This window comes from Solanum dulcamara, chromosome 6 (assembly GCF_947179165.1).
Source record: "Solanum dulcamara chromosome 6, daSolDulc1.2, whole genome shotgun sequence".
In the NCBI taxonomy this organism is placed as follows: Eukaryota; Viridiplantae; Streptophyta; class Magnoliopsida; order Solanales; family Solanaceae; genus Solanum; species Solanum dulcamara.
The window spans coordinates 30819482-30833003 of record NC_077242.1 but is presented as its reverse complement, the minus strand read 5'-3'; the positions used below and the strand labels follow the sequence as shown (position 1 = coordinate 30833003).

Genomic DNA, 13522 nt, shown 5'->3' with positions numbered 1-13522 from the left:
AATCAAGTTAATTTTTGGGTGGTCTTTTATTTGAAGACCAACCTGTTTTAGTCTCCCTCTCCAAAGTTCAAATTGCGATTTTGAGAGCTATACACCTCCGTTTTGGGTGATTCGAAATATGGTTGGTCCGGATTAGCGTGGCTACGTGTTGGTCTGTTCGAAGAAGTGTGGGAAGCATCGTGCAAAGGTAATTTCTGCCTTCTAGGGGCTGTCCAAGCTTAATTTTTGGGGGCTTTAATGCTGATTTTGTTCTTGAACTATTTTAGCTTGATTTCAAGTTCGGTTTTTACCTTTTTTTAGGAAACGAGTTTCTGGACCTATTTAGGACCTTTTCATGGAGTCAATTTTGTTATTCTCAATGCGGGTCTTATATTCCCATTTTAGACCAATTTTGGATCTGTCTCCAAAAAATGCAATTTTGGTTTCAAAATATTTGTATTGATGAGATAATCAAAATTTGATAGCGTGGTAGCAAATTGGATAGGGTTTGAGAAGAAAAGCTTTGGATTCGTGGACTTTGGAGTGCGCGTGTTTGGCTTCGAGGTAGGGTACGGTCTACTTGTTTTAGATTGTGCTTCATAAGATATGATTTAGCATATTGTGAATGTGAGTTAAAATTGTATATGGCAGGCTTAGGATTTTCTTCCCTTATATTACTTCTTGATTCTCGTATGAGCCTTAGGATAGTTTAGTATTGTAAGGTCCTTAGTTTTAATTGAAAATTCCTAGCCTTTGCCTTAGTCTAGGGTTATTAGCCTCTCTTTGGTTAATAGTTTACTCTTTGGAGCATCCAATATGTTTAGCATCTTCGGATGAGTTTTGGAAATTTTGCTAGTGTAGTTTCTCCCGTTGAGTTTTTCATTGGATTGATGCCCGAAGCTAGTGTGGGAACTGTGAACTTGTGTTGAGATTTGTGAGGTTTTTCCCTATTTAGTCCTATAGTGGTGATGAAATCCTTATGTTATGATTAGACCTTAGGTCCTTCGATGCATATTATTGCCATAAGATGGAGTTTGCGGTATTTTGGTCCTTTGAATGTTATCCTTAAGAAGATGTTGAGGTTTGTAAGTTATCCCATCTTTGTTGACTCTTTACAATTTTTTTCATTTTTTGAGTAGAGATTTTCCTTATTATGCTTTTATTGTTGAGATGGTTGGAGTATTTTTAGGCTCGAGGCCTTGATCGAGGATTAGCTAGATACTAGGTTAGTTTCCATACTCTAGGAGTGAGGTACTTGTTGTGTATATTGTGATGTTATTTGCTTAAATTGTTTGGATGCTGGTTTTGGCATAAATTGCATTGGTTGCTTATTTACATGTGTTTTGTGGTATGAACCTGAAGCATAAATTGGTTTGACCATCATTTTTCAAGGAAGCACGGTTATTGCCCTTTTTACTATTAAATTTACCTCTTAACGAGAGTCATACCACCTAGATCATTTTAATAAATTGATTTTTGGATATTTACGAGGCTTCAAGGATGTACTCCTTTTCTACTAGGAAATCTTAAAGGTATTTGGGATGTACTCTCCTTTTTAATTGACCGATTAGAGAGAAACCGACCTTTTTAATGCTATTGATTTATATTGATGATTTCTAATGTGACTGACGGAGCAGAAAGTCCTGTATCGGGACCAGGTAGGTATATATGGACACTCTTGAGTCTATCATGGATTTCTCTATCTATGTGACCCACTGAAATATGAAGAAGAGGAGCGCATGGGTCCTACCTCGCTGGCCGAGATTGAAGGGTATATATAAATATCTTGGCACTATGTTACTTTTTATTGCTCTCATTCATATGAATTGCCTATCACCAGCATAATTAGGTGTGGACCTGTTGGTCTTATGGAGGCCGTACGGGTTTTAGTTTGTGATTATGTAGCTAGCTGGCATATGGGGCTTGGTAAGGTTTTGATTGGCTATTTATATACTTGTGGCAGTCCGAAGGATTGTTCTTTTGTTTAAAGGTAGGCACTGCCCTTGTTTTCTCTTATTTGACTATTCTATGCAGGGCATGTTTTATAATAGCCTTATTAGTATTTAAGTTCTATTGTGATTATTTCGTTGGTATATCTCTAGCTAGTTTTCTCCTTTAGCAGAGTTTGGTCATAGATAGTTTGATGGGCTAGCACATTCAGGTTCGTATATTACTTCTTTTCCTGCTTCATTTACTCTCTCTCGATGCTTTCAGCTTGTTCCTTACTATGAGTTTTCTGTTGTTTTGTTATTATTGTGATATATGCTCTTGTCTTACATGCCTATTATGCTTTTTTTATCTTAGGATCTTAGTCGGCCTATACCTACTGAGTGTCACTTGTTGGTACTCATACTATAATGACCACCAGGGTCATTTTTGTGCTTTTGCATGTTTTTACCATTTTATCCCTTTTCATAACTTCTTTACACCCTTTATGTGATGTTGAGATGAGTGGCACATCGAGGTGGTTGGGTGAGCTTGGTGCAAATTTTTCCCTTTTAGAGGTTTAAGGTGAAAAGAATTGACTTAAGTCAACATCCGGAGATCCAGTCGTCGTATGGAAATTTCAATAGTTTCATCAGCTCCAAAAGGTTCATTTTGGTCTAGAAGGAAGGTTGATTCGGGTTTTGAAGTTTTCATTTTGTGTTTGTGCGATTTGTCATTTTAACTTTAAAGTTTTGGCCAAGTTTGACTTTGGTCAATATTTTGAATAAATGCGCTCTGATGAAAATTCTATCAGCGCGGTTTGCTCTAAAATGCCGATTTTGATCTAGAACAACTTTTAGATTGGTGCCCAATGTTCTCAAAATGATCTTTTGGCCGATTGGGCGTCTTGTGTGTTTTTCTTTGAAAGTGTTGACTTTGGTTAATATTTCGACAAGACGACCTCCGTTGGTCACTTCTTGATTTTGTTGAGTCCAAAATACCATTTTCAGTTGGGTAGCAGAGTACGTGCGCATTAATGGTGTTCCAAATGAATTTTGAACCTCCATCGAAGGAAGTAAAATTCTCTCAAAGTTCATACTCTTCGAGTTGGTGAGACAGGGGCCGCGATCGCGAAGGGATGGGTTGTTTAGTCATCATGATCTCAAAGAATATTTTGGGTCAATGTTAGCGATCACGGACTTGGGTCTCGCTATCGCGAAGAGCAATTTTCCTAGTTCTAGTGATCTTTAATACCCGTTTTCAGCTATTTTTCCTTCATTTGCAACATATAGAAAGTCAAATTTTGAGAGGAATTCTTGACCATTTTCAGTAAATCTTATTGCATTTTATTGAAAACTCTTGCGGGGACATTTTAGAACTTTTTCTCATCCTTGAAACCTTGTAAGTCTTGTGTAAATTCGTTGAATTCTTCAATTTTTGACCATCTTAAGGCTTAATTTTGGTGAGACTAATTTGAGCCCTTCCGATGCTCAAAATTTGCCCATTTTTGGGTACAAGTTTCTTGAACTATTTAGGACCTTGTGACAAAGTTGGTTTTTTTAATTTCATGTGCGGGTCCCAATATTGAATTTTAATCCAATTTTGGTTTCGATTTTAATAGTTGTAATATGGGTATCATTGGCTTTGTTTTGATTTGTTCTTCGATAATCTGGTAGAGTGGCATTATTCGGAGGCGGCCCAGAAAGGAAAAGCATCGGTTTAGCAATTCATGTGTGATTTTGGTCTTATGGTAGGCTATGATTTCTTCTCTTTAGACTTAGTTCAGTTGAAATTGGTATATTATGAGTAGTATTATATATTTAGGTTGGTTTGAGGTGTTGGTAGCCTTTTTGAGTAAATTAGGAGTCGGTGGCCAATGTTAATAGCTAGTTTGTATTTTTAGTCATTGGAGCCTTAGTTTAGGTGCTTTTTTGATTTGTTTGCATCGCTTAGTATTCTTAGAAATTGCTTCTAGGTGACTTGAACTTAAGATGTCGCTCGTTTGACTTGTTTGGTTTTGATTTCCCTTTTTGGTGTGATTTCAACTTATGCTTGTGTTTTACTTGCTTATGACATTGAAATGTTGGGCCCGAGGTCATTATTTTGGTATACTAAAGTTCCAAGTTAGTAAATTGATGCCCTTCATAGGAGTTTTCCCCGATTTTGAGTGATACATAATTATTGATATGCTACTTGCCTTGGTTACTTCACCAATGATTTTAAAACCATTTAAATAGATGAATAAATGAAAGGACTGGGATTTCGGTAAATGAATAAATATAAGAATCTGGAAAATAATGATAATCCCATTTTTATGGCACTACATATTTTTGATGAGCTCGAGGTATAATTTCGGGCGGCCATTTTATTTACTTTGGACTACACGACTATTTTCTTTTTTGATAAGCTATAGGTGTGAATTTTGGGAGGACCGTCGATACATATTTAGGGTTATTACCTTGATATTGATGAACTTGAGGGTTATTTCAGGTGCTCTGTAATATATTTGGGATTATTGTTACATTTGTTCTTTGTTATATATACCTACTCTTCCAGTATTCTGTGAGTTGAGGCAATTGTTGTGGTTATCTATTGTTGTTGGGTTATTCGGCCTTATATGTTCTCCCCGTACCCCGATGCACCCATAATTGTAGTTCATGGTTCGCTTTATTTTGTTATTAGTTTCATCGTGATGCTTATATATATTCTAAGCTCGATCGGCCTATAATACCTACTGGTACCCCGTGTTTTGGTACTCATACTGCACTTCCGCATTCTTTTGATGCAGCTTCCAATTCGAGCCACCCTCAACGTGTGCCTGATCATCCATAGTTGTGCCAGATCTTGATTAAGGTGACCTCTCGGAGTTCAGATATATATATATATATATATATATATATATATATATATATATATATATATATATATATATATATATATATATATATATATATATATATATATATACATATTTTTTGGACAGTCAGTTTTTTCAGCTTTTGTACTTTAGTAGCTCCTATATTGATGACACCTGGTCCGGGGTATGGTCTAGCGTCAGTTTGTCATTTTTGGTCACTTTTGAGACTTTTGTATATTTTGTATCATATTTAAATATCTATACGAGGCTCGATCTCTTTTTGTTATATTATTCTTGCTTCTACCTTCTTATGTTATTACCTATTTATTTAAACTTGATGTTTGACTTCCGCTTTTGAGTTGGGTTGGCTTGCCTAATTGAGGGTTATGGTAGGCATCATCATGGCCCAAATTTGGATCTGACACATGCTACACTTCTACACCCTGCAGATCATAGTGTGGATTCTCATTGCTGATTTGGATCTCGTATAGAGAAGCTTTTTAGATTAGGAGACTTGGATGAGCTCCTGGCGTTCGGAGTTGCCTTGCCTTTTTCCCTCTGGATTGGATATGACTACTCATTATTTTATTTTCAGAGACGCTCTGTACTTATATCTTGTTTTGTATAAGCTTGTACTCTTGTTCTGACTAGAAGTTGGACTACTGACTGATACCAGGTCTTGGGAGTGTTTTTCTGTATTAATTTGATTTTCTCTCTTTCCTATATTTGTTATAATTATTGTTATCTTCTGCATTCTTCGCTTCCGTATGATAGCCCATTGTCTCTGGCTCTGAGTTATAAGTTAGGCTTACCTACTGGTGGAATATAGTAGGTGTCATCATGACCTGAGAAATCGGACCGTGACTATCATTTCTTCTTCTTCTCTTTTAGTTTCTAGAACCAATCTACCTTGCATGTACACTTTCCACATGGGCATGTTGGGATTTACTCATAATTTGTCAATATTTTCTACTTCCTTAGTTTCTCATAGTAAACACTATGATCATTCCTTTTTATTTAACTCTGGGATTTTCAGATACTCTTCGACAATCCTCGGCTTTCTCTCAATGAGAAATAGTAGAGGAAAGTGTTGGTCAATGGTGTCGTGAATCCACGACACCTACAATGAATTACTAATCCACCAATTTTTCAAATCTGAAGATTCTTCATCTTGTGTTTTGATTGTAACATCGACAAAACCAATTTTCTTCATTTCCCATAAGACCATCCTCATGGACCTAGCCCATAACTCATGGTTCTCACCCCTCAATTGGATTGTGTGATCAAAATTCAGGGGTTGTCATTTCACATGATGTTGTAAAGAGAGATCGTCCTCCTTTGATTCGTTTCCTCATTCACACCGGTCCTTTTGTTGTCTCCGGCCATGATCACATGATGTTAGATTTTTTGTATCCTTGTTAGTATAACTCTGATATGATGCTAAAATCAAGGAAGAAGGAGAACAGAGGAGAGAATAATAGTTGTGAGGATTTTTACATAATACCATAATCTCAATTTACGGTATGCACATATTACTAATATACAAATTCTCGTACTTACATTAATACTTAACCCTCTTAAATTTATAAGATCCTAAACAATTGATATCGTTTCACTTATAATGATAATGTTAGTCTTTAAGATTTTCAGAATCATATTCTTTTAACTAATCAAATTTAATCTGATACTTTTCTACTAAACTGCTTTTTCAATCATAATGTAATTTTTTTTTTTTTTGATTACCACTTGTATAATAAACATATCAAATAAATAGAGTGAATTCTATTCCTGACAAGACGATTAGAGGGAACGTTGTAGTAGGTTGATATCCAATCCAACCTAGTAGTAAGCAATTCATTAAAAATATTGTTTGAATTGTACAAAAATTTAAACTATGTACATGCATATCTTTTTTTAAAAAAGACTTTAAACCAAAATGATTAAATATTAAACATTATCAGATGGAATAAAATATGAATACACACTAGAACGAGGCAAAACTAGCAACAAAATTGTAGAATCACATGATTGCAAATTTAGGATATTAATTGTTGATATAGTTTAGCGTAATGATTGGAGGAGAAAAATATGGGGAAATAGTCGTATTACGAGGCGCCGGCAGTCAAAATTTTATGGCCCTACCAAGTATGACAAGTTCCTCTATGCCAAGTCACCAACAACTCTTTTCACTGCTTCCTCGAAAGCAGACTCGTCCCATTCACTCCCCTGGACCAACACAAGGGGAAAAAAAGGACAAAGTTGGTAACTCCATCAGTAGGAAAAACAAATCAATGAAATTTTATAAACTGATAGTATAAAATATATTTATATAATTAATAAATAATTAACAATTCGAGAGAAATGATACTTCATTCGTTGCTATTTGTTTGTTTTACTTTCTTATTTAGTCTGTTTAAAAATTAATATCTATTTTTTTATAGCTTTTTAATTCTAATTTTTCATGTTCAAAATTATAAGATTAAATACATTTTAGTGCATTTTATGTATTTTTAATCTAAGATCAGAAGATTTAATTTATGTTTTTATTTTATTTTTTTATATTTTGTGATAAGTAAAAACTAGATAAATTACAAATTAAAATGGAGAGAGTAATTAATTTGCTATAGAATATAATTTTCCTGATAGAACAATTTTTTTATTAATGTATTACTATAATTTAAAGTAGCTCGGACAAACTTGTAGGCAAGAAAGAGAACCAAAAAGTAGGAGAAAGTTATTCCTATAATGAAAGTGACATTTCCCTTCTGTTTTTCTATTTTGGAGGGCGGAGCAGTTCACGAAGCCTGAGAGAAGCAGCACTCCTTTAAAAAGTTTATTTGATAATTGATAGTATATATCCACTGATTATAAGCTTATTGTACCAAAAACATAGTAATTATAAGCTTACTAAAAGTATAGTAAGGCAGCTATATATTGTGTCCATTACAAGTGATTGTAATGTTTAATTTAATGCATTTAAGCTATATACACTAGTAGACAATATAATAAATTCAATATGTTATAGTATGTCATTAATTCATTTTTGGAGATAGAGTTACATGTGACATCTTTTTAAATGACATGATAGTGTAAAATACTTCTAATGACATCATCATATAGAACTTAAAATCTATTTTAATATCTTAAGAAAATTAATGACAATATTCTAATTATTTATTTATTTTGCGTGGAGGAAGTCAGATAGGAAAAGGAGAAAATGAGAGTAATTTTATGAGAAAACCAAGTGGGGTCGGAATAGCATTGAATATTGTTAGTTTTTGAAGCGAATAGTAATATTAGATTTTTGTTAGTGCACTCCGGAAAGGAGCAAATGCGAAAAAGCTCAAGTAATTTTCTCTTGATTACTATCAGACCAGGGAAGATAATTGTATAATCTAGAAAAGACAATTTCATAAAAACGTAAAAATACAAAATTAAAAAGAATCATATAATTTTATATCATGGTAATAATAACAATGAGATAGAAATGCACAAGTGATCAAATCTAAGAGTATTGCTTTTCTTATAAGGAATTCGTCATAATTCTGTCGTTTAAACTTTTAATATTACACTCGTTGCACTCACACAGCTAAAATGCTGCTTGATTTTGTTATTTTTTGTATGGAATCTTGAAGATCTCAATTCCATTTGGGTTGTCAACTACAGAGAGAAAATTCCATTTGGAAAAAATTATAAAAACGATTTATTCTTCATGAACTCTATTTTTAGCAACTTGTTCGATGAAATCATGCTGCCTAAATAAAACGTGAATCCAAAATTATCAAAAAAAAAATACTTCAAATTGAGATTTCTTCTCTACCATTCCGCCAATAATTCAAGCAAAAAGATCGGATGGCAACTTCAGAACTTAAAACATATATATTTCCATCGGTATTTAAAAGGCAGTTTTGAGACTTGCATCACAGTGAGACATTGGCAAAACACTTCAAGGAACACGTATGAGATTTAGTTCCGTGAGACTTATGTCCTAAACATCTGAGTCTATGCTATAAACATGTCTAACGCTCTGGCTTGTTTAACAAATCTTACACAAATTGTGTCAAATTTTTTAATTAGTTAACATTGTTGACCTTCATGATTCTTTAATAAATGAATGATGTTTAGTAGTTTTTTTCATCTATAAAAATAAAAAGATTGAGAATAACTCAACAAGTCATAGTATTGCATATTTACTACTATTTGAGAATACCGTGAAGGAAAATATGACTTAACATTTCTTTAAAAATACACAGCTAAATTTTGCATCTTCACTTATCACTGGTCTTCATGTTTTTACCGTGTTTCAAAATTATCATATTTTGTTATTTCGCTAATTGAAGTAATTTTATTTTTATTCACGACATAATTTTTTTAAAAATAAATTTTATTGATTATTTTCTTTTAGGAGGTAAATAACATAGTATCATAGTAATACATTTTAAGTAGCATTTCTTTAAAAATACATAGCCGAATTTTGCATCTTCACTTATCATTGGTCTTCATGTTTTTGTCGTGTTTCAAAATTATCATATTTTATTATTTTGCTATTTGAAAGTAATCTTATTTTTATTCACGGCGGAACTTTTTTTATTAAAGTTTATTGATTATTTTCTTTTAGGAGGTAAATAACATATTATCATAGTATTACATTTTAAGAAATTATGATTGTTTTACTATTTAAAAGTTAAGATGTTAGACTTGATTTGCATCTCATAATAACTTTAATTATATTATTCCATTATTTATACTTGTAAAATCATGTTAGAAAATTTATTTTTTATTAGTTTCTTTAATCATGTTAGTAATTGTTTTAAACTATTAATGTATTTTATAAATTTTGTGTTATTATACTATTTTACAATAATATAAATTAAAAATTTAAATATCTTATGCCCCATGCCTCTAAGCTTACCCCTCACTCCATGCTAATTAAGTTAAATGTCCCGTCTTATACCCCTATCTTTTAAAACACTGATTTCCATATACATAAATAATAAACCTTATAAGGGAAAACTAATTTATGAACTAATTCTTCAAAATAAGTGTGAGATTTAAACTTTATACACATGCAATATAAAAAAAATGTTTATCATGTCAATAAAAGTGAAATATAGGCAACTTCCTACAATAATCATTACTTTTTAAACTTGGAAAATTGCAATATATATCCCTATGTTCACTCCCATCAGGAAATTTATACTGAATAAGCAATTGCATATTCATTTATTATTTTTTTACGCTGTCAATATATACATATATAAAATCTAAATTTGGGAAAGAAAAATATGATTATGCGTACCTGAATTGTAATTCTCAAAGTTATGTGATTGAGCATGGACCTGGTGTTTGCTGCTACTGAGTCTAAGGTTAGATGGTTTTGAGTTTTCAAGAATTGGAGCAAATGACTGACCAAATCCAAGACGCTGCATTCTCCTCTAACTGAAACTTGCAAGTCCACTACTCTTGATTCTGATAAACTTGATTCACCTACATTTGTTATTTCAACACCAACCTTTTCATTTCCATCACATGACCTAATAATGCCATCCGATTTCGTCTCATGTTTAACTAATTCTGCTTCCAGCATTTCATTCTTTTTCCTAACTTCTTCCAATTGACCTTTCAAAGAAGCTAAGTATTCTGTTGTACTGGCAAGAACTGATGCTTTGTCCTTCTGCAGATCAACAAACTAACTGAATTAGATTTCAATCATTTCATTGGAACATGCATGATGAGTACACGCTATAATTAATGGCTAAGATGACCTACTTCTTGTGTTTCAGTTTGTTTATTTGATTTTGACTTGATACGAAGTTTAAAAAAAGTAAACAAGACTTTTGAATATATTGTGATCTTAAACTAAAGATATGTAAAATATACACTATAATCTTTGTGATCTTAAATGATATGTCAACCGTTGAAATTAAAGAGTTAACCAAAAGGAGAGAGAAACAAACTCAAAGGATTAGTAAGATAAACAAATTGAAACAAATGGAATAATTAGATGAACAAAATTAATGTAATTTTTTCAACAACTTATAAATCTTTTAGATTAGATGGTGGACACATAGTCTTAGTGCCACCTATTATTAATTAAAAAGAATATCTCTGTGAGGAAGTGTTGATGAAGAGATATTTGAGCTAGTAATCATACCTTTGTACCAGGTGGGAGTAAAGATCTAAGTAGTTGAAAGCTATCGTTGAGTTTTTCGCGTCTTCTTCTTTCTGAAATCATGTGATGAACCTGAGTGCTAGTTGGGGCACGCGGGTTTGCCTGGATTTGTTCTTGCCTTCTCATCATATTTAAATTCCTAAAGAATGTAATTGATCTTCTCAACATGTTTTGTCGACGAATTTGGATATTATTAGGACCTAAACCTAATCTAAACCTTCTGAATGCAGTTGCCTTATTTTGATAATGAGGATCTGTTGGTACATTAATATTTTCTCGCGATTGGTGAGAAGACGAGGAAGAAGAAGGTGATGTCATGACAGCTAGATAGGCTCTTGTCAATGCAGCATCTTCGGTTTCTACTCTCGGGAATGTTGTCTGAATCTGATGGTATGGCATGGCGGTGGCAGAAACTGGTCTTATGGTCTGCTCGGGAAAGGCAGGTGGTTCTGGTACGTAAGAGCTGGTGCTTGCAACATTGAAGAGAAGCGATGAGTATTCTCCCGGGCTATCCAGAGAGAATGATGAAGATGATGATGGCCTATTTTGATCAATTGATACCAATGTCTGATGATGAGGAAGCCCTGATCTTGTTGAGAAATATTCGGGAAACAAGTTTCTCATCCCCATTTCCAAGTTTACCTTTATTATTATGTAAAATTAAAAAAAAAGTTAAATATATTGAAAGAATATACAAATTTTATAAGAAAATAATTAACTAATGTTCTTACTTGAGGGCTACAAGTCATTCCAAACTCAATTTCTCCTATGCTGCACCCCATACATATAGTTGTCTGAAGTTAAAAACAAATTAAATCAATCAGAAGAAAAGAGTATATGGATCATGTGATGATGAAATAAATAAATTAATCATGTACAAACCTTAATCCCAGCTTCCTGCAACATGAATCATATATATAAAGGTTAGCTTGAACATTTTTTAACAAAGTAGTGATATATCAGAAAAAATAAATGTATATATTATTAATCACAATCAAGTTGTACGTATACGTGATAGAATTGAAGCTGCACTGGATTGGATGCATGTGATTGAAGATCTGCAAACTTCAGCTCCATATAAGGAAGATTGTTCTTGAAGGCGAGTCCTGGAATGCGGCTGCAGGTGAATTAATACACTTACTTACAACAATTATTCCATCTCTTTAGCATGATCAATGTTTATATATTATCGAATTAATTACCTACCCGTTATCCATGATAAGCCATGAATGCTTATATTCTTCGAATAATCTCTGGGCAACCTCATTTTCTCCATTGTAGATTCCACCCAAGGACATGAAAGTGCTACAAATTCACATTAATTAGAATTTAATTAGAAGGAAGAGAATTAATTATGCATGTCTTTTAATTTGTAGTGGAACAAGTAGCTGTAGACTATGATGAGAGGGGATGAATAGAAGTAGTGATCTTACTTGGAAGGTTGGAAGTACTGCCAGAGGCATATGTAAGTGCAACCAAAGGACTCCATTATCTTTAATAGAAAGACGGCGCGGTCTCCTTCTTCAAGGAAGAAGATGGAGTCCATATGGATCAGCTCCAACAAAAAATATATTGCCACATATGCTTACTACATGAGAGTTTGTTTAGTTTTCATATATAGTTGTTAAGCTTTTGCATGTCAAGGTGCTCTACTCTGTATCGAAAATTGAAACATATTATGTGTTTCAAGAAAGAGCTAAAAAAGTTTCATTTGAATCTTGACAGCTAACACCTTTTGGCTAACATTCATGTTTGGTGGTAGTTTTTAATTGTGGGGAGGATTGACGGAGCAATTTGAAAAGTAGTAGTAGTACAAGGGTTGGGAGGATTGCACAAGTATCATAAAAGGAAAATATGGAAAGGACCCCACCAAACAAAAGAGTGATGTATCATATATGGGGCACTACAAGTCTTTGAGAAAATTAATATGGAAGAAAAGTAGTAAAGGAATAATATATGAACTTGAATATTTCAAGGGAGAAGAAAATTAGATTTGGAAAAGTAGGGGAGAGAAAAGAAGTAGCCAGCCAAGAGGGTGGAAAAGTAATGGTCAAAGTCCACCAAGGTATAGATTTGAATTGAGTCAAGGGAGGATGGCAGAAAGTGACCCTTCCTAATTAATTTTTCTGAATGTAATGTTTTTTGGATAAATAATTGTTACAGTATGAACATATTTTCTTTCATGTTTTACCTATTTGAACATATTTTATGTCATAATACCTACTTTATCGGTCTCAATTTATATAATATATTTTTTTATTTCGTCTCAAAAAGAATTTAATTTTTTTTATAATTGAAAACAATTTAACTTTAAAATTCTACTCTTACTTTTATTAAAATGATTTATACCCACATAAATGATTAAGAAGTATTTTAAACCCACAAATTTTAATTTTTTTTCTTTCTTAAATTTTATTTTAAGTTAAACGGTGTCACATAAATTAAAATAGAAAAAGTAATACATTTCCCCTGTGATAATTTTTTTATTTATTCAAAAAGGAATGAGAATTTTCTAAATGGAAAGAATTCAACTTCTTATTTGATTCTTAAGGAGAAGCTTTTATGGCTACATAAATGTAATGAAATAT

The 13522-nt window shown here is 32.8% G+C and overlaps 1 protein-coding gene across 2 annotated transcripts; it reads right to left on the bottom strand.

The window, feature by feature from the left end:
* Positions 1-6723: 6723 nt before the first annotated feature.
* On the bottom strand, positions 6724-12844 carry LOC129892154 (putative transcription factor bHLH041). 2 transcript variants are annotated; one of them, XM_055967706.1, is made up of 8 exons: positions 12368-12844; positions 12141-12239; positions 11946-12051; positions 11817-11831; positions 11666-11728; positions 10917-11576; positions 10062-10436; positions 6724-6988 (listed from the first exon to the last, which is right to left on the bottom strand). In XM_055967706.1, exons 1-8 carry the CDS (start codon positions 12478-12480, stop codon positions 6923-6925), a joined length of 1497 nt encoding a protein of 498 aa, XP_055823681.1. In that variant the 5' UTR covers positions 12481-12844; the 3' UTR covers positions 6724-6922. The 2 variants fall into 2 exon arrangements, with proteins under 2 accessions (XP_055823681.1, XP_055823682.1); XM_055967707.1 differs by lacking the exon at positions 12368-12844 and having other exon boundaries at positions 11946-12040; positions 12137-12215.
* Positions 12845-13522: the final 678 nt, after the last annotated feature.